This window comes from Phyllostomus hastatus, unplaced genomic scaffold (assembly GCF_019186645.2).
Source record: "Phyllostomus hastatus isolate PE091 unplaced genomic scaffold, TTU_PhHast_1.1 phas_contig_40, whole genome shotgun sequence".
NCBI classification, from domain to species: domain Eukaryota; kingdom Metazoa; phylum Chordata; class Mammalia; order Chiroptera; family Phyllostomidae; genus Phyllostomus; species Phyllostomus hastatus.
Genome location: NW_025333872.1, coordinates 7884989 through 7905084, shown reverse-complemented (window position 1 = coordinate 7905084; position 20096 = coordinate 7884989). Strand labels below are relative to the sequence as shown.

At 55.8% G+C, this 20096-nt stretch overlaps 2 protein-coding genes across 2 annotated transcripts; one reads left to right on the top strand and one right to left on the bottom strand.

Moving 5' to 3' along the window:
* Positions 1-41: 41 nt before the first annotated feature.
* Positions 42-7951, bottom strand: TMEM151B (transmembrane protein 151B). Its single transcript, XM_045842533.1, has 3 exons — positions 7814-7951; positions 5236-5676; positions 42-3994 (listed from the first exon to the last, which is right to left on the bottom strand). The coding sequence occupies exons 1-3, from the start codon at positions 7934-7936 to the stop codon at positions 2867-2869; spliced, it is 1692 nt and encodes a 563-aa protein (XP_045698489.1). The 5' UTR covers positions 7937-7951; the 3' UTR covers positions 42-2866.
* Positions 7952-12735: 4784 nt separating this feature from the next.
* On the top strand, positions 12736-19994 carry NFKBIE (NFKB inhibitor epsilon). Its single transcript, XM_045843185.1, has 6 exons — positions 12736-13362; positions 15646-15748; positions 16470-16692; positions 17695-17783; positions 17916-18182; positions 18948-19994. Exons 1-6 carry the CDS (start codon positions 12992-12994, stop codon positions 19011-19013), a joined length of 1119 nt encoding a protein of 372 aa, XP_045699141.1. The 5' UTR covers positions 12736-12991; the 3' UTR covers positions 19014-19994.
* Positions 19995-20096: the final 102 nt, after the last annotated feature.

Below are 20096 nucleotides of genomic sequence, written 5' to 3'. Positions count from 1 at the left end.
AGATGGTGGGGGAGGTGTCACGCTGGGGAGGGAAGTCAGTGAGTCATCCAAAACTTTATTATCCACCAGTTTGAATTGTACAATCTTTGCGCTTGGAAATCCACGACAGAAAGGCCACAGTGTGATGCACCCAATTGACAGAGACCTGTCTTCTCCCAACCAGGCCCAGCCCACCCCACAAGCCCTTGTCCCCAGGACACACGGAGCCTTCCAGGCCCCCTCCACAAGTCCCCAACACTCTGTGGCTGCCCACCCTGGAGCCACACCCACAGAAATCACATCAACCCACGGCCATGAGAGGACCTGACTGATGGATTCAGGCTGAGTCCCATCTCCCCTCCTCCTCAGACTGAGGGCCCCACAACCTGCAGATCGGTTTTCAAAGGGTGGGCCGCAGGCTGAAACCACAGCCTAGCGGTGCCTGCTCTCTGGGGGCTCCTCCCAACAAGCAGGCGCTGAGCAGAGCACCAAAGGGGGCTTGGGAGTGACTGCAATGTGTGCCTGTCCAGGCAACCCCGAGTCTGTCTGTGCCTGACACCCTCTGACAGTTCCAGAGTGCAAATGTGTAGGTGTGAGGGTGAGTGTGTGCGTACATAGCCACAGCTGCTAGCAGAGGTTCTAATTAGAGAAACAAGAACATTCAGCGTAAAGTTTAATTGTAGACTAATTTTCTGGTTTTCCTTTTCCTTGACAATCAATAAAGCCACCAAGGAAAAAGATCAAAGAACTGGTTTCTAAGTCTGTGCATGTGTGGGAGATGAGGCTGTCTGTGTGAGAAACCTAGGCAGGAACAGTCAGTACAGGCAAAAGTAGTAATAGGGACCCCCTTTACCTTCTCCCAGCTCAGGGTTTACCTCAGAACCAATCTTGAGGGAGGAGCTGAGTTCCTCCCTCCTTGAAGCCAGGAGGTGGCCAGGCTGCCCCCACACAAGGGCAAGACGTTCAGGTGCCAGCTGGCCAAGAACTGGGGCCTGAGGCCACAGCTCACCATCTGTACCTCACAGACGTCCACTCAGAGGAAAGAGGGGTGCTCCAACTGCCAGGCCCCCGAGGAGCACAGACTCGGGGTCCAGGCGGGTTCAGTGCTAGCAGGCAGATGGGCACTGCTGTCAGGGAATCGTAATGGGCAGCTGTACCCTCCTGCCTAAGCCTCCCCTTCTCTGGCCTTCAGCCATCTCCACAGGAAAACAAAGCTCAACCGCCACAGGCCACAGACTGTCTCTACAACCTGTGCCTCCCGACCCCCCCAGGGGGAGGGGGGCAGGGGAGCCAGAGATGTTGCATAGGTAGAGGCCATGCCCTTGGCGGGTGCGGGCCTAGCTTGGCTGACGGAAGATGGGGGGTGTTGCAGGAGGGGAAGAAGGAGCTCTGATAGCTCAGGCAAAGTGAGAAGCATCAGGGGTGAGCAATGTTAGGCAGCCAAGGGTTATCCTCTTCAACTTGAAATATAGCTCAATCTCTAGGCACTAAGTCTGCTGGGAAAACTTTAGCAGGGGGAGCTGGGAGGGAGGGGTGGAGGGTGGTTGTACACAGACATGCACACTGAAGCACACCAGAGTGGGAGCGGTGAGGGGTGAAGGGGACGTCAGAGCTTTGGGGGAACAGGATGTGGGGCAGGGCCCTGTGGTGGTGGCGGGATGCCCCTCTGAAGTCCCCGGGACACAGAGCAGGGCTTCGTCAGCTCATGGGATGGGGGAGGATGGAGGAATTGGGCAAGATTTAGAGAATCTGACTCTGACCCTGCCACTGGAATTGAGTATTTCTTCAGCTGGGGCTTGTGACAAGACCCTCAGCCCTGCAGAGGCGACCTGTGGGCTGCTCCCCAAAGATACGCCCTCCTTTGGAGGTCCTTTTACTCCATCCTTCACTGCCCTCTCCTCTGACTCCCGTCACGCTTCCAAAGGTCCCCACTGTCACTCAGGTCTATCCCCAAGCTCCCCAGTCAGTCATTCACTCTGACCAGCTTTATGGAATGCTGCATGGGTGGGATCTCACCCTCTTGGAAGGGAGTGCCCTCCTAGAACCCAGGGAGAAGGCCACTCCCAGAGGACTGAGAAAGCACTGAGGTGCACTGCCCTGCCCTGCCCCCCTGGCAACAGCTCTTCAGAGCCAGGGAGCAGGAGGGAAGGGAGGAGAGTGACGTCTGTGTCTCTCCAGGACCCAGACTCCAGGGGCCCAGTGAAATAAACAATAGTGGTGGGAGTAGCAGAGAGGAACCCCACCCCCATCTTTGTGCGATGTTCCAAGGAGAGGATAACAACATTTCCACCGTTTTAAGATGGGGTTGACCCCTGGCCCCGGCGCAGACCCACTGAATTCGTTAGCTAGGTGGTTAGAAGCTAGCCCTGCTGTTCACCAAACCAGGGCCCCCTCGGTAGAGACACAGGCCCTGGGAAGCCAGGCAGCAGAAGAAGGAAAGCCACAATTTCCCTTCTCCAGGCTCCGAACCTCCCCCGCTGCACAGCAAGGGCCTTTCCCTTGAGACGAGGCCCAACGCGGGTCCCACAGCACAGTCGCCACGTAGCAGTCAGAAGATCCATTGAAAGGCTGGACGGGAAATCCAGTGTGTGTCTAGGAAGGGGAGGGGTACCCTCAGGAACTCTGGGGCGGGGATGAAAGAGACGGCTCTGCCCCGATGGGATTCTATAGGAACTGCGACCCCTTCCCACCCATCTGTCTGTTTATGTACAGGGAAGGCGGGGGTCTCATCCCCATGGAGTCTGTCCCGCTCACCCTTGCCTCCCCCAAACATCCTCCGTGCCCAGCACAGACTCAGCATCATCGTGACTCCCCCTGCTACAGGCAGGGGGGGCACAGTCCGGCGAGGGGCAGGAGGGAGAACAGCGGGCTTATCGCGGGCCTTTGGTCACAGTGAGGTCTCCACGCAGGAGCCATGGCGGTGCAGCGGCCGGTGGCTGTGGCCCAGACACCCCTCTTGCCGGTGCACGATGAGCACCGGAAAGTAGAGGGCGTCGTGGTAGGGCGGCGGCGGCCCGGCCTCCTCCTCGTCGTCGTCCTCGTCGTCCCCCATGCTGGCCTGGCTCGACAACCGCGTCTGCTCCGTGGGACAGCTCGCCTCGTTGACGCTTCCGCTCCGGCTGCGCCACAGGCAGCTGCGCCTCGAGCCGTAGAGGCGGCCGAGCGAGAAGCGGCTGCCCCCGCAGCCAGGCCCTCCGCCGGGCCCCGGGCCGACCCGCGGGCTGGCGCAGATGCTTAGGGCGCTGCGCGAGAAGATGGACGAGCTGCTGACCGCGCGCTGACAGTGCTCGCAGCTGCGCCGGTACGGGGCCACGCCCGCCGCGCCCGGGCCGCCCACCCCGCCGTAGCGGCACATGGGCGCGTAGCCACCGGCCGCGTCCCCCGCGCCGCGCGCCCCCAGCCCGGCCAGGTCCATGAGCACGGCCTCCGAGTAGCTGGGCACCAGCTGCTGGTTGGAGCGGATGTGCCACTCGAGCTCCGTGCTGTCCACCGTGTTAACCCGCGGCAGGCGGTGGGTGAGCGGGGGCAGCAGCTCGTCGCTGGGGCTCAGGCCGCCGCCCGCGCTGCTGGCGGAGCCCGGGCCCTCCAGACCGAAGAGCTTCTCCACGTGGTAGTGCGCATAGGCCGTGCGGTACTCAGCCAGCACGCGCAGCGGCCACGACAGCGTCAGCAGCGCCGCAGCCCAGAAGGCCGACGAGCAGGCGTACCACGGCGGCCTGGCCGGGTCGGGGAAGGCCACCATGAACTCGCGGAAGTCCACATTCTTGAGGTGCATGCCCTCGCGCGCCTCCATGTAGTCGTCCAGGCCCTCGTTCTCAGCGAAGAAGCGCGCCCGCTGGCACAGATACGCGTTCTCGGCCTCCACACTGGCGAAGCTGAAGCACTTGGTGAAGCGCAGCCGCGTGGCCGGCGCGCCCTCCAGCCCCACCAGTGCCTTGGACACGTCGCGAACGCCACAGCGCGCGTAGTCGAACTCAGCCTCTGCCACGTGTGTGTTGACACGCTCATGATACACCTGCGGCGTTGGGGAAGGAAGCGTCTCTTATGTCTGCTCACCCTCATCCGCCTGCCCCATCGCTGCTCTTGTACGATCTGGTCAGAACCTAAGCCTATCCTGTTTCTGATCCCTGTTGGATCTTCTCATCTGGTTTATGGAGACACTGAGGCCCTCAGCTTAATCAGTGAGTTAGAGATGAGGGCAGGGATCCACCTCATCCCTACTGTGTGCTTTCTCATTTTAATTAAGCTCTGCTTCATCTGTAGGTCAAGCCCTGGCCATGAATTCCTCTGTGGGCCTGCCTGACCCTTTTGCCACTGTTTCCATTGTCCTGCACTGCCCCCTCACCACTAAAGCCTGCCTGTCTTCCCTTTCACAGTGTGTTTCTAAATGGGCCCTCCAGAGGAGCTTCTTCTTGAGGGCCTTTGTCTCTGGTCTCTCTATTCCCCCCTGAGCGATTGCCGTGCCTCCCTCCTGATTCTCAAGGCCCCAGGCTTCTGTTTACCCATCCCAGTACTGGGAGGAAAGTCACCCTCATGTTGGGAAATCTCTTCCTGCTACTCTTCCTCCAGGGCTCTTAACACATCTAATCCTGGAGGGACCAGGAAGCGCTGATGGACAATCCCCACCACTACCACTTTCCATGTGTCCTTCCACACCTACCTCCACCTGTTTGCCAGCTGACTCTCACCTCTGGGAGCCCTGAGCTTGGGATCCAGGGCTCTGGGTTTGAGTCTAGCACTACCACTTGGAAGCTGCCGATCTTGGGCAAGTCCTTGAGCTAAGGTCTTCTTGTGAAAGAGGACTTTGTAACAGCCACCTCACTGAGCAGGTGAGAGCATGCTATAAGACTGTACATGTGAAGCAGCCTCCAACCATTAAGCACTAAACAGTATAGACCCTGGAGCAGGTTGCCTGGGTTCAAATCCCAGCTCCCTCACATACTAGCTGTTTGAATTTGGGCAAGTTACTTAACCCCTCCAAGCCTCAGTTTCTTCATCTGTAAAATGGGATAACAGTTAGCTACTCATCAGGTTGTTATGAGGGTTAAATAAATAACTTGATATTTGTAAATTACTTGGAGCAGGCTATCTGCTGGTGTTTGCTGTTATTATTATGATTGTCGTTACCGCCCCTCCACTGCAGTGCCTACACGAGCTTGGCTTGCCTCTGCTCCTACCCCTGGAGACAGGCAGGGTGGACCAGATGTGCACCCCTCTCCCATCTGGACTGGCCTGTGCTCCCCTCCAGCCCCTCACCTGGGTAGTGGTGTAGGCATCTCCGTTGCGGTATCGGGTGACCTGGCGGGTGCGTCGGACATAGTGGTAGCTGATAGCCTTCCACCAGATGCAGGGTGTGGCCTGCTGCATTCGGCCTACGCGCTCCCGAACACTGCTCACATCGACACGGTGCTGCAGCTCATGGCGGGCTTGGCAGTGCCAGCACTCCACCAGATAGACAGCATACAGCATGAGCAGGAAGGCCAGGGGGATGTAGACGTAGCCATTGGAGCAGGGACTGTCATGGTACATGAGGCTGTTGCCCTGGTAAGCGCTGCTGAAGGTGAGGCGGGTCACCGTGGTGACGTGGCACCAGGCCACGGCCCCCAGGCAGCCGTACATGAGCAGGGAGAGCAGCAGGCACTTCCAGTGGGACTCACGGCAGAGGGACTTGGTGAAAGAGGGCTGGATGGGACGCTGCTACTCAGAGGGGCAGGAAGAGGGGCCGAGATGAGAGGGAAGTGAGACAGTGGCAGGATCCGGGACAAAGACAGATGCAGGGACAGAGAAGCAGAGGCCAGCACCAGAGATGACAGTCAGAGACAGGGATGTGGAGAGAACATGTAAGACGGAGAGGGGAGCCAAGGACCAGAGATAAACACAGAAGAGACCCAGAGTGAGTCATGGGGACAGGAAAGGGATCAGAGTGCCAATATAAGGAAGTTCAAACAGACACCCCAAGAAGCAAAAAGAGATCAGCACCAGAGATGGAGAGAGGGGGCCCAGGTGGCAAAGACATAGATGGATAGGATAACACCCAGAGAAACAGAGTCCAAGGGCAGACACAAAGATAGCAATGAAACACGAGAAGGTGTGGACGGGGAAGAGAAGGGAGGACAGACAGGCATCAGCAAAGGCAGGTCCCCAGCCCAGACTTCTTCCAGGTGTTCCACTGACATCACCTTCCCACTTAACAAGTGGATTCTCTCTTCCAGAATCTTTCAGTCCTACATTCTGGAAGAGCCGTTCCTCTGACCCATCCACCTCCATGTCCCTCACAGACAAATGGCCTCATACCTCCGTTGGAAGGGAGCCCCCAGGAAACCCCAGGTCCTATCTCTTTCCTCACATTCTGCACTCCAGGCTCCCTGTGAATCTCCCTCCTGCACCCTAAGACTCTTCCCCTGTTCTAAGATGGGAGGGGGCTGGTGTCCCTGAAGGAGGTCCCAGAAGAGATATCTAGAAGGGCAGAGGCATGTGGCAAGGGAGAGGGGATGTGGGATGGGTGTTGAGGGGTAGGCAGGAAGATGTTTGCAGCCCAGGCATCTGTCAAGAGAGAACGATTTTTGGTGCTCTCCCGGGGCCTGTTAGCTTTTTAAAGCACTTGGCGGGTTCTGTCACACATTCGCCCCGGTGAGTTGTTTACATGTCTGGCTCTGCTACTAGACTGGGTGTTCCTGTGGGCAGGGCCCCATTTGTTTGCATCTTGGCTGTCTACCATGGTGCTGGCACCCAATAGCCACTTATTAGATGGGTATTGAGCTGGATTTCTGGTGGTGCCTGGGCTTTCCCACTCTTCCTTCCTGCTGTCCAACTTTAGAAACCGTGCACACTCCCGCTGAGATTCTGACTTATTCTTCCAGTCCCCAGAGCCTAGCCTGGAGGCCAGCCAGGGAAAGGGAGAAAAGGATGGAAAAGAAGGGGACAGTAACAGGCAGTGGGCCTGGTGTGAAATCAAAGGAAAGATCTGAAAATGTAGAGAGGTAGCTGGGCTAGGAAATAGCACACAGTATAAACAAACCAGTGTAGGGTCCAAGAGCCTTTTAAGGAGCCTTGTCCTTGGGGAGTGTGCATATGTGCAGCAGCCTGGTGCACACTTGTCCCAATGAGAGCAAAGGGGCCCTACCTGCAGGCCTGTCTGCCTGTGTGCTTCTGCCCTAGTGCGGTGTCCATGTGTGTGCGAGAGTGTACATAGGAGATGGGGGTGCTCCTGGTACTTTCCTCAGTCTCTTTGTCTCCAGGTTCAGAGCACTGAAGAGTAAGGCCCCCAAGTAGGGATGTGCTTATGACCAGCACTATGAGGGATTCGTGGGCTCAGGCCCCCTGGGCGAGGGGCCTAGGGGTGGGGGGCTGCACACACATTCCCAGTGATAGGGTTGAGGGGAGGTATGCAGGGTTAGGTGGATGTCGCCTCTACACATTTGACCTTCTTAAGACCCTCGCTCAGATAATATCACTATTTTTCCCTTGCATTCTCCTGCCTCTGTAGCCCCTACAAGTTGCCCTTCCTGGTCTTCAAGATAGCATCCCCTCCGTGATATAGGATTCCGGCCACTATCCCCACCCGGATCTGGCCGGGGTCTGCGAGGCTCCGCCCCTAGGCCCCTCCCCCTGCCCAGGACCCCCGAGCCCCGCCCCTGACGCGGCCCCTACCCCTGCCACAGCGGACAGCTCCCGCCGCTGGGTGGGGACAGTGGCGCGGGACTGCGGCTGCAGCGGCCGGCTCGGGGTGCGGGGCGCCGGCCTTGCTGCGGCGGAACCGGTGGGGGCCGCGCGCAGAGGGGGATGGGGGGCCATGCTGCGGCCGCGCCCGGGGAAGGGGCTCCTCGGCTCTCACCTCCTCTCGGGCGGGGCCCTCGTCCGCCGCCGCCACTGCTGTGGGCTCCTCCGGGACCCCGGGGCCGCCACCGCCTCCGCCGCCGCCGGCGCTCTCTCCCGCGGCCGAGCCAGGGGGGGACATGGCGTAGAGGGGGTGCGTCGAGCTCAGGGCCTCCCGGGGGGCTGCCGGGGGCCGGGGGCATCCTGCGCGGGGCCCTGGGGAGAGGACGGGAGGGGGCGGGGCCCCTTCTGCTCCCCACCCCCCCGCACGGGGGGAGGGGACCTATAAAGGGCACAGGGGGAAAGGGGCTCGGGTGGGGAGGCGGGCTGGGGGGCCGGGCTGGGGGGGCCGGGGCCGGGGGCGGGTGTCACCTTGAGGCCCGCGCGGCGCCGCTCCGCCTCCCGCCCGCTCCCGCCGCCGCCTTTTGTCTGAGCCGAGCTGAAGCCAGCGCGCCCCCCTTCTTCCTCCCAGCGCAGGAGCCCCGCCCCCAGCCCCCCAAACTCCGCCTTCCTCAAGCCTACCTAATAACCACCCCCCAAAGAAGAGAAGCAACAGGGGGCTCTGAGCACCCATTCCGCACTCCTAGCCTTGCTAACCGCATGCATGACACACACACCACACCACCACCACCATCCTAGGGCGATTTATGAAATTGAGTCTTGGAACCCTAGGAAGATCCTTATTCCCAGTTGGGTGGTAAAGGGTTAAGGCAGGAGTCAGACTTAAGAGGCCAGACCCAACTGAACCTGGATGGAATAGGACGAAAGGGAAAGGATTGGAGCTATATGTGAGAAAGGACTCACAGAGGGCGGAGGAGAGGGCATTGGAACCATCCTTCACTAGAAGTACAGCCCCAGAGGAGCCAAGAAGTGTATACTTTGCTCTATGCTGGAGATCAGGAAATCAGAGTTCTAATTCTTAATCCTGGCTCTCCCATTAACAAGTTGTGTGACCTTGGACAAATGCCTTCCTTTTTCTGAGCCTTGGTTTCCTCATCTGTGCAGTAAGGAAGCTGACTGGAAAATCTCTAAGACTGACCTTCTCTGGGTGTAGGAGCCAAAATCACAGACCATAGGCCAGGCCGAGTAATTACAGGTAGCCTACCCCTTCACACCATCCACCCACACTGCTTTTCCCTGCTACACTTAGGACAGTAAGAAAGGAAACTGACATTCATTCATTCCTGGGTGCAGCCATTCAATAAACAGGCATTAGGTACCTATTGTGTGCCCTGTTCAGAAATGAAACACACAATGTCCTACTCTCAAGGAGCACAGTCAAATGGGAAGAAGGGACATGGAAACCAATCACTATGATAGAATAGGATAAAGGCTATGCTTGATCAATATCTGTGCACAATAAACTGTGGAGTCCTACTGTGTGTAGTGTGCTATGTTGGAGTCTTGAACATACAGTAACTGTTTCCCCACTTACCCTTTATGAAGTGAGGAGGAGGGAGGGTGAGTGACTTACTCAAGGTCACCTGCTAGTACTCACAGAGATAGTCCTAGAATCCAGATCTTCCCCATTCAAAAGCCCATGGGGATATTTGGGAGAAGGAAGTTAGCTTGAGGCAAAGCCTGGATATCTGATCTTTGCGGGTGGGGGACAAGCACACTGATCTGCTGGGATAGTCCTCCCCCTCATTAGGGCAGAAAGGCCACTGCCTCCACTCTCCATACACTCACTCCCGAATCCTGATCCTGCCTCCATTTTTCTGCTCTTCCCTTACCAGGCGAGGTGAAGGCAACTCTGTCCACCAATTGCTTCAGCACTATTCAACCTGCATAGTCCTCCCCAGATCAGTGAATCCATCCTCCCTGCCTACATGGAGGAAGGGTGTGATCTTGAAGAGGCAAGGGTTCTCTTTCACTCCCGTGGGAGAGGAGTGGCTCATTCCAATATCTCCCACCCTTGCTTTCTGGAAAATCCTGCCTCACAGCTAACTCTGATCCTTCTACTTCTGGTTTCATCCTCTTCCACCTAGTTCAGTCCCCGCTGCAGACAGAGAGCAGAGGTCCTACCTTGCCGTTTCCTAACCCAGATAAAATCCTCACACTCCCCACTTAGTTGTTATAATCTTCCTCCTGTTTCCACCCCCACAGCCTTCCCTTTCTCACTTCAGGGAGAAAGATAGCCCAATTGCTTTTGGCCAACTCCAGAGCTCCCAAGATATACAAGAACACCCCTCACCAACCCATTCACATACAGTACCCCTCCTTGAAAACCCAGGGAAAAGAGGGGTGAAGGGAAGGGTCTTCGAAGTAGCCAGCTGACCAACTTGTCGCCATGGCAACTGGGCCTGCTTCCAAAAGATGAGCCTGGCTGGGGTGGGTGGAAGCTGGGAGTGGGAGAACAACTAAGAGAACTAGAAAACACCGGGAGAGAGAGACAGAGACAGAGAGAGAGACAGAGAGGGAGGAGATGGGAGGGGCCCAGCCTCGAAGAAGACTGGGGCTGAGGAAACAAAGTCAGGGTCCTGACCACACTGTGGCCTCAGCCAAAGTCTCAGGCCATTGTCTTTCCAAATGATACTGCATGATCCCTCTATTCCTGAAGTTTCCCCAGAAGGGCTTCCTGTCAGAGTGTAGGTTATGTGCTGAAACCAGTGGGTGACTCAATCCTGACCTCATGTGGCCAGAAAAGGGGCTGCCACACACCTCTTAACTGTTCAGAGCCAGACAGGGATGGATGGGGGTATGTTTTTCTTTAAGTTCAACCTGTGTATGAATGAGAAGTGTGGTCACTGAACATGCCCGAGTTCTTGTGTCCTTGAAAAGGGCTCAGATGCCCCAACCCTTAGGCCTTCATAAAGGAAAAACATTTGCTGAAAAAAAGTTTTGGATAAGGGACAGGAGAACCTGGCCCTACACTTTGTTTGACCTTAGGAAAGGCCAACTCACCTCTCTGAGCCTCAGCTTCACAGTTTTAAAATGGAGAGAGTGCCAGAGTTTGAACCCAAGTGGTCTGGATCTGAGTTTATGACTGTACTTTTGCTCCAGCTTTTGAGAATAGGAGAGAAACATGTCAGAGGAGGAAGCTGAAAACCTGAAATCACATGACCCCAAGGGGAGAAGATGCCTCAGTTTCCTTGGGCTTTTCCCTAATGACTTCTTACTGCCTCGTGCTCAACACGTCCTCCCTCTCTGGTCCTCCAGGGAGATGGAGAGCAAGCAGTGGGTCATCTCCTCCTGTCTGCTCTCCCCTCTCTCCTCTCTCTTTACTAACCTCCTCCTCCCAAAGACTGGGTACTTTTCTTCTCCCCAGACCTCGTCCCTTCCCATTTCCAGTTCAAATGGAGACTTTCTTGCCCTTCACTCTACTGAGTAGTTGGTCCCACTGTGCGGTCCCACTGTGTGCCCCCACAGCAGCCTGTTCTGTCTCCTGTCTTAGCACAATCACTGTGTTGTCATTGCCAAGGAGCTTTTTGAAGGTTGAGGCCGTGGGGCATTTTTGGTTGGTGGTGGGGATGGTGGTTGGTGGGGTTGGTGTTTGGTGGATATTATTGTCACTGTGATGCTTGGTTTTGCTTCCAAGAGAGACAACAATGTCATACGTGTAGGAGAAGGTCCATACATGTTTGTCAAATGGATGAATAAAATGAGGTTGTATGGAGGAGGGCAGTAGGGAAGCTGGTTAGCAGCTGTCTACACTTACCCCAGTGTTCTTCCCCCAGTGCCAGAAATAGGAAAGGATGTTCTCTTGGGAATGACCTTCTAAAGGCATTGCTGGCCCATGGTCAATGGCACTTGGGGTGGGGGGTAAATCATGGGGCACTAGTTTGGGGCTCACCATGTGGATGAAGTTTGCCGATGGCCTCCCTGGGCCCAGGGAAAGCAGGGATAGGGAAAAAGGAACCATGTGTTGGTGCTGGTGCTGGGGTCAGGGCAGTCACCTCAGCAGAGTGTGGCCCAGCATGTCTGGGGCCTTCCAATCCTGTCTCTATCCAGAGGAACTGGGGATGGGGGTAATCAAATATTGTAACCACTGAGACCAGTGTTTCACCCCTGTGAGGAATGACCACCCTGCTTTTTTAGACAACAAAAAATCATAACCATCTTCCTTCTTTTAGACAACAGTCTGCCTGAGAAAATCCATTTCTGAAAAACACATCCTTGTGTCCAATTCTCTGTGATCTGGGAAGTTGAAACAGGAAACCCTCTATCCAGGACCCACAGGGAGAACCTGTTCTTTAAGGAATTTTTTTTTATTTTTTTTTATTTTATTATTTTAAGATTTTTTTAAAATTTATTTATTTTTAGGGAGGGAAGGGAGGGAGAGAGAGAGAGAGAGAGAGAAACATCAATGTGCGGTTGCTGGGGGTTATGGCCTGCAACCCAGGAATGTACCCTGGCTGGGAATCGAACCTGGGACACTTTGGTTCCCAGCCCGCGCTCAATGAGAACCTGTTCTTTAAAGACAACGTGTGTCCCCTTTCTCTACCCAAAGTCCTGAGAATTGGTAGATGAGAAACCAAGAGAAACGGAAATAGGTAGGAGATAGGAAGCAATGCTTTCCGTTCCCACCAGCCACGTGCCCGCCCCCAACAAGATGCCTTATTTGTACAATTAATAAATATTTATTTAACAATAAATGAATGAATGCAAACAACGAATGAAGAAATGGAGGAAGTGAAGGAAGGAAAGATTGATTAGAATTATGAATGGAGTGAAGAAGGAAGGGGGAACAGTAAATGAATAAATGTACCGAGGGATGAATGAGTGGAGGGAGGGAGGGAGGGAGGGAGAGAAAAAGGGGAGGACAGATGGACGGACAAATGGATGGATGGATGGATGGATGATGAATGATGAATGGGTGAATTAACGCATGGGTGAGTCAGAACGGGGTAACCCCTGACTCCGAGAGAACGCAGAGGGCGGGGTACGGGGGATTCCGGAGGGCGGGGTTTCTGTCCGGAAGCGCCTGTCGGGGGCGGGGCCTGAGGGGCGGGTGGAGGGAGTGCGTCAGACTCGGCATCCCGGCTTCCCTGAGTATCCTCTGCGGTGGACCCCACCAGCGCTCCGAGCCACCCCAGCTCTACTCTCTGGCTCCTCGGACCCCGGCAGCCCGGTAAGGAGGTCACTCCAGGCCAGGTGCCCCTTCCTCAAGGCAGACCTGCAACCCGGAAAGGCGGTGCGGCGGAGCCCGGAGCCGGATCCTGCTTGGACAGGGCCCCCGCGGGCTGGTGCCGCGGGCATGTCGGAAGCGCGCAAGGGGACTGACGAGCAGGATGAGAGCCAGTATGATTCTGGCATCGAGTGCCTGCGTTCTCTGCGCTCCCTGCCCGAGTCCACCACGGCCCCAGCCTCGGGGCCCTCGGAGGGCGGAGCCCCCCAGGCCTGGACCCATCATCCTCTGGGAACAGCCAAAGAGCCACAGGAGAAGGAAGACACAGATGCGGAGAGGGCTGACTCCATCTATGGTTCCTCGTCGCTCACCGAGTCTTTGACCTTTTGGGGAGGCCCTGAGAATGAAAACCCATCCCCAGGCTCGCCGGCACCCCCAGTTGGGGCGCTGAGCCCTCAGCAGCTGGAAGCACTCACTTACATCTCTGAGGACGGAGACACGTGAGTATGGGGGCTAGGCTGGGACCGCTTCCCTCCTTCCCGATGCTAACTCGGAGCCTCCCAGGAGCAGCACCAGGCCGTTACCCCCTCTATGATAGTCCCTCAAGGCACCTGCCGTGGAAGGGGCAGCCTCCACTCTCTGTTCCAAACTCCAGACTTAACTCTCAGTCTACTTTTGAGCTCTAGCCAGGCCCGGAGCAGAGGACCTGGAATCGTCTCTCTGCCCTCCCTTTTGGAAGTGGGCAGAGCTGGCAGGGCCCTTACCAGGGACCTGGAACCCCAGCTAGAATCTTCGAAACCTACCCGTAACCCACCACTAGGAAGAGAAAATTCCCCTGACCAGTCCAGTTGTCTTGCTGGGGGAGAGGGCACCCTTGCTTGTGCAATATCTGGAATTCCCGGCCCCTGACCTCAGAATGCCCTGTCTTAGGGAACAAGAGGTGCCAGTTACAGGTTGCCCATGGAGGCCAGGAAACTAGGGGTGAGTGTATTGCCAGGGTGAAGAGCCGACGCCAGCCCTGAGGAGGGGAGGGGTGGTGAGCCAGGTTGGGGCACTCTGGCCCCAGCAGACTGATAGGCAGCTGGCTGCCCCAGCTTACTTCCTTCTCTGCTGAGAAAGGGGAAGTGAGGGTTGGAGTCAGTCTTACCAGCAACCTTCTATCTCCTGAGCGCCCCCCCCGCAAGTTCCCCTCACTGTCCTGTCTGACCCCCTTGCTTTACCAGGCGGAGCTTGGTGGGGACTGAGCTAGGAGACAGTTGAAGTAAGAAACAATAGTGGGGGAAGTCCGGTCAGTTGAGGATTTGCCCCTTAAGAAGAAAAAAAACAGGAGAGGGAGTGGCTGGGATTTTGGGGTGAAAAACAGAGTGGAGGGGTCTGGGGTCCCAGATCTGGGATGTTGAATAGATGTTGAGGGGCTATAAAGGGGCAGGAAGTGTCTGTCCTGAGCTGCTTTTTGGAAATGCACGGGTCCTAATCCTGGGACCTTTGACAAAGATAGCCTAGAGACGCAGTGGGCAGGAGAGGAGTGACCCTAGGCCTTTTGTGTTCTGTGCTTAGATTGCCAGCCCTCAGACCCAGAACCAAGGTTTTGGAGGCTCCTGTGAAATACCCATGGCTGACCTTTGACCCAGGGAGTGGGGAATTCTGGTGCTGCCCTCCTTTGTCAGCCTCTCAGCCCAGCCTTTACCGCCTCTAGTTACAGGCAGGTGTTGTGTCTAGACTGGGCAGGGGGAGGTGTCAAGACTCCCCAGGGGGTCCCTTCCCTCGGAAGTGTCTGGGGTGCGGGACATATGGAAGTGGGAAGAGGAAGTGGGAGGAGGGGAGACTGAGGGAGAGAGGGAGGTGGCTGCAGGAATGTGACCCAGAGAGCTGGTCCTGGCCGAGGGGATTTCCAGAGTGGTTCCTCCCTCCCTCCGTCACTCTCTCTTGGGCCTCTCCTGCTGCCGCCTGCCCCCAGGCCTGCCCTGCTGCTGCCTGAGCAGCCCCCTCCCCAGGCCAAGCAGGCCTTTTAGCCAAACTACCCCAGTCACTAATGCCTCAAGGCAGCTGTCCTGGCCTAGACCCTCCAGCTCTGGCTTTCATTTTCCCCACCTGATGTGGGGAAACCCCAGCACTGGAACTTCCCCTCCCAGCTGCCCTCCCGCCCCTAGGTTAAGGCTCTTTGTCCCCCAACAAACACATTGTCTGCACTGCACAGACCTCCCCATGGAGGTGCACAGAGTGGAGGGCTCTGGCCAGACCCACCAGTCTGTGCTGTCTGAACAGCAGCCCTCTCGACTCACTCCCCTATGGAGGGCAGCAGGACAGGATGTTGCATTTCTCCTTGCTCCTCATCCAGAAGCTTCTGTTTTCTCTCCCTTGGCATGTGCAACATTGAGTTCCTGGGGTGGGGGTGACCCCACTCCTTCCCTCTCCTCCCTATTAGGATGGGGGTAAGTGGGGAGCTCAGCCCTCCACACCACCTCTGTACTACCCCAGCAGCTTGTAGTTTGGCTTTGGGGCTGCAGTGGGGCAGGGTCTTGGTGCCAGAGGGGAGTAGAGTCCACACCCTGCCCACACTCTCACTGAGCCAAGGCTCTCCTTGAAGGCCAGAGATAGGGACTTGGAGTCTTCACCCCCAGGATCCTGCCTTTCTGAGCCAACCTTCACTTCTTGGCCCAAACTCTCACTTCCTGCACCTACCCTATGAGTGGCCTCTTAGGGATGTGTTCCTTTTAACCCCAGGACCCCAGGCCACTCTCTTTGGCCTGGGCCCTGACACGAAACCCTGCCCCGCCCTCCAGGCTGATCCACCTGTCCGTAATTCACGAGGCCCCAGCTGTGCTGCACTGTTGCCTGGCTTTTCTGCCCCAGGAGGTCCTGGACATTCAGAACAACCTTTACCAGGTGGGAAAGGGTGGGCTGTGCCCAGATCCCCATATCTGCCCTGGCAGCCATGCCGAGCAGCCACACGAGTGACCTGAGGTTGCTTACTCAGGAAACCATATGCCAGACACTGAGCTAGAAGCTGAGGATACAAACATGAATAAGGTGCAGCCTCTGCCCACAAGGTGCTTGAGCCTGGTCTAGGGGACTGTGTCTACAACTAATTATACAGCATGGTGACAAGAGTTGCGATGGAGACACATACCAGCTGCTGTGGCATCCAGTGTCTGTGCAGAGCAGCCAGGGGGAGGTTGATATGAGTGGTGATATCTGCATGGAGCCTTAAAGAGGAGTGTGCTAGGTGGAAACTGCCTAGTGACTCTCTTTCCTCTCCCCAGCCCCTCTTTGTCACCTAGCCCTTGGGGATAACAGAGGTCTCCCTAGAGGATGAGAAGGTAGACCCTGCCTTTATGTGTCCTTTCTCCTGGGGCTAAGAGAACCTACAGGGAGAGCAGGGGGCTACTTTCCTCACCCTGCCTCCAGAATAGGGATCCCAAGAGCTTGGTGGGGGGTGGCAAAGGGAAGGGCTTGGTAATGTGGCCTTGGAAGACCAGGGCCATAACCTCTATAAGCTGCCCTTAAGGAAGGTGTGGGCAGTTGTCAATTCCTGTGCTCACCCAAGCATGTTCCCAAAGCTGGGAGCATGCTGCAGTGGCCCCGTGACCTCTGTTTGTGCCTACAGACAGCACTCCACCTGGCTGTGCACCTGAACCAGCCAGATACAGTTCAGGCCCTTGTGCAGAAGGGGGCCAGCCGCATGCTACAGGACCGGCATGGTGACACAGCCCTGCATGTGGCCTGCCAGCGCCAGCACCTAGACTGTGCCCACTGCCTGCTGAAGGGACAGCCAGAACCAGGCAGAGGACCATCTCACTCCCTGGACCTCCAATTGCAAAACTGGCAAGGTATAGGCAGCCACAGGGCCCATAGGATGAAGAGGGGACAGGGGACAGGCACCCCACTCTCAGGGGAGGAGGGTGGTAGCTTGTCCATCAGTGCACCTCCAATTCTGAGAGCACAGATAACTTAGTACCTATTTGCTGAATGAATGAATTTGACTTAGAATTTACTTGGAACATGCTATGTGCTAAACAGAGAGCTAAACCTTGCCCTCGAGATATATATTCTGTTTAGTAGAGATCATTTATTCAACAAAAATGGACTGAGGGCCTCTATGTGCCAGACAGTATTCTAGGAGCTGGGCCTATAGCTGTGAACAAAACAGAGAGTGATTGAGACAGACAATAAATATAAGAAATGGGTTCTCCAGTAGGTTAAGAGGCAGTAAGTGCTGAGGGAAAGTAGAACGGAGTGATAAGAACTGGAATTGGGGGAATGGGGCTGTGTGGTTATGTGTGATTAAACAGGTTGGTCAGGGAGAGTCTCACGAAGCAGGGACATTTGAGCATAGACTTGAGGGAGGCATAGCATGTGCATCTGAATCTAGTCTCTAAGCAGAGGGGAGTCCAGGCCAGAAAGGAGATGGCAAAGGGATTAGGGGAGTACACAGGAGGAAGTGGCCCTGGGGAGCGGCTGGGGGCATGAGGATCCCAGAGACCTCTGAAGAAGATGGCTTTGGACAGGGCTTAAAGGCAGGCAGAGTTAGGGTTAGAGAGGATGGGGAAGGGAACATTTGGGGGGAGGGTATGTGTATGGGGGTGTCACTCAGCAACATGACTCCTGAAGCATGAAAGTTTCAATAACATGACTGAAACAGTGGAAACTTTGCATTCCTTTCCCCTCAGATTTTTGAGGGGGTTTTTGGGTTTGTGTTTTAACAGCCCTGTGATCAGAGTTATTGAGTGGGCAGTGGGTCCCTTGGGACTGAGGGGTAGGGAGGTACCTGAAGAGTAGGGGAGAGAGTTGGTGCATGCAGATCAGCAGCCCCTATATTCACCCCATTCCAGGTCTGACCTGTCTCCACATTGCCACCCTGCAGAGGAACCAGTCACTCATGAAACTGCTTCTTGAAAATGGAGCTGACATTGACGTGCAGGTGAGGTGGCCACCTGGTCTAGCCCCCAGGTCTGCTCCCAGTGTCAGAAGCAGTGGCACTCACCTTCCCCGGGGCCCAGGTCCAACATGCTTCCTCCAGAGGGCCTTGGCTGATATCCTTATTCCCCTCCAGGAGGGCACGAGTGGGAAGACGGCGCTGCACCTGGCCGTGGAGACCCAGGAGCGGGGTCTGGTACACTTCCTGCTCCAGGCTGGGGCCCGGGTAGATGCCCGTATGCTCAACGGGTGCACACCCCTGCACCTCGCTGCAGGCCGAGGCCTCAAGAGCATCTCGTCCACTCTGCGTGAGGCAGGTGCTGACTCCCTGCTGCGAAACGTGGAGGATGAGACGCCCCAGGACCTGGCTGAGGATGTGACACCCCAGGACCTGGCCGAGGATGTAAGAGGCGTACACTCTGCTCTGCTCTCCAGTCTCTCCCACACCCATAGCAGAGACAGGCGCTGTAATGGCTGAAAGAGCCAAGGACTTAGGATCCTGGGGTGCAATCCACGACTCTTCCACTCACCAGCTGTAGGACTAAGGCAAGCTTCTGCCCCTCTCTCAGCCTGTTTTCTTAGTTGGCTCAGGCTGAGGGGGCCTAAACTTGGACTCCTACAGGAGCCCTGCAGCTAAAGTGGATCGGTGAAGCAGGCCAGATGTCAGACAGCAGGGTGCTGGGGCTGGTGACACCAGTCTCTCCCCTAAGGTCAGGCCATTCAGCTTCAGCACATAGTTGCAGAGGAGGAATATGGGCCCAGTATTTCCAGCTCTTGGGGATGTTTTGAGAAATGAAAGCTAGATTTTCTCTATAGTCACCCATTTTTTTTAATGTTTGATATAAAAAATATTCAAAATGTTTTGTGATTACCCTTCCCCCATCACCACCCCCCAGAAAACCAGACCCTTGGACTGGATTACCTCCTTGATCCTTCTTATCTGTGATATTCAGGGATTTTCCTAGAGAGTGAGGGCTTGCCTAAGGCCTCAGGGCTCTTGCTAGTCTAGAGGGGCCACCATTTAGATTAGTAGGGGGATTTGTTCCCTGATGTCCAACTGTCAGTTGATGGGAAGAAAATGGCCCAATAGGTCTCCCCAGCTCTCTTCCCCCACCACTGCCTTTTTCCTCTGGGCCCTGACCTTGCTTCTCTCCATTCTCTTTCTCAGCCCTTTGCTCTTTTGCCCTTTGATGACCTAAAGATCTCTGGAAAGCCATTGATGTGTGCCGACTGAAGCCAGGGCATGGTCTGGGGCCCTGGAGGCTTCACCTCTTCCCGTCTGGAAGCTGGAGCCACAGTTGCTGCAGTTTGGGCCCAGGCAATGTGCCCTCCGGAGTCCTGGGGACTGCTGGGACCGGCACAGTCCTGAGCTGAGAGGAGGGATCACAAGTGAGGGAGAGCCAGCCTGGAAGGAAGAGCTTCCCAGGTGGACGGAAATTCTTGGAAGAAACCCCCCACCCCCACCCCTGCCAAAGCCCCAGGTATCCTGGGCGAAGCCTGTTTACCTCTCTGGAAGATGACAGGAACACTTGCTTCTACCCATGTTGGGTCACCCTGAAACTGCCAGCCAGTAGGAAAACAGCCAGTAGGACTCTCCTGAGTGAGGAGAGAAACTGAAATAAGAGTGAGCAGGGCTCTGAGGGCTTCCATCGCACTGCTGTTGATGACTGTTAAACACTGTTGTTTAAAGACTGGACACCAAAGGCCCCAGACTGAACTTTGGGGAAGGGGAAATTTCAATAACATGACACTAAAATGGCAGAGACTTTTCAAAAGTTCCCCCCTATAGTTGTTTTGTGCAAATGTATGTCTCTGTGCATTGGGGATTTTTAGACACGCCTGCCGTGCGATCTTGTGGTAGAGGAAGAAGGAGGAAATTGTCACCTGAGCAGGACAGGACCTTGCTAGGTAGGGTAGGAGGGCTAACAGTCCTCAGGCCTCTCTGTCCAGCACAGACCTTTGCCCTCTCTGTGGAAGCGCAGAGGGATGGAGGACATGAGAAATAAAGACACACAGGTGGGAGGCCTCACCACTGCCTTGGAGATTGCCCTCTGGAGGAGCCTGGGGAGAAGGGCCAGCCTAAGGGAGGGTGACACAAGGGAGCTATGGCTTTTTATGTTTTTTTCTCATATTCCACACATGTTTAGGGGCCCTGTTCGGTCAGACCTATGTTGGGATAAAGAATATGGGAATAAACCAACACAGTCTCTAGCCACTTGGAGTATATAGTTTAGTGAGTGAGGCAGCCATTAAAATCATAAACGTGTATTTCTATATAATATATAAATATGTAATTACAAGTTGCAATGGATGCTGT

What these genes read in the sequence shown, in the direction of transcription:
- TMEM151B (XM_045842533.1), bottom strand. Translation starts at nt 7,936, where the DNA reads ATGTCCCCCCCTGGCTCGGCCGCGGGAGAGAGCGCCGGCGGCGGCGGA. An exon ending in AGGGCCCCGCCCGAGAGGAG is followed by an intron (nt 5,677 to 7,813) that starts GTGAGAGCCGAG and finishes CCCTCTGAGTAG; the next exon opens with CAGCGTCCCATCCAGCCCTC. An exon ending in ATGCCTACACCACTACCCAG is followed by an intron (nt 3,995 to 5,235) that starts GTGAGGGGCTGG and finishes CCAACGCCGCAG; the next exon opens with GTGTATCATGAGCGTGTCAA.
- NFKBIE (XM_045843185.1), top strand. Translation starts at nt 12,992, where the DNA reads ATGTCGGAAGCGCGCAAGGGGACTGACGAGCAGGATGAGAGCCAGTAT. An exon ending in ATCTCTGAGGACGGAGACAC is followed by an intron (nt 13,363 to 15,645) that starts GTGAGTATGGGG and finishes CCCGCCCTCCAG; the next exon opens with GCTGATCCACCTGTCCGTAA. An exon ending in CCAATTGCAAAACTGGCAAG is followed by an intron (nt 16,693 to 17,694) that starts GTATAGGCAGCC and finishes ACCCCATTCCAG; the next exon opens with GTCTGACCTGTCTCCACATT.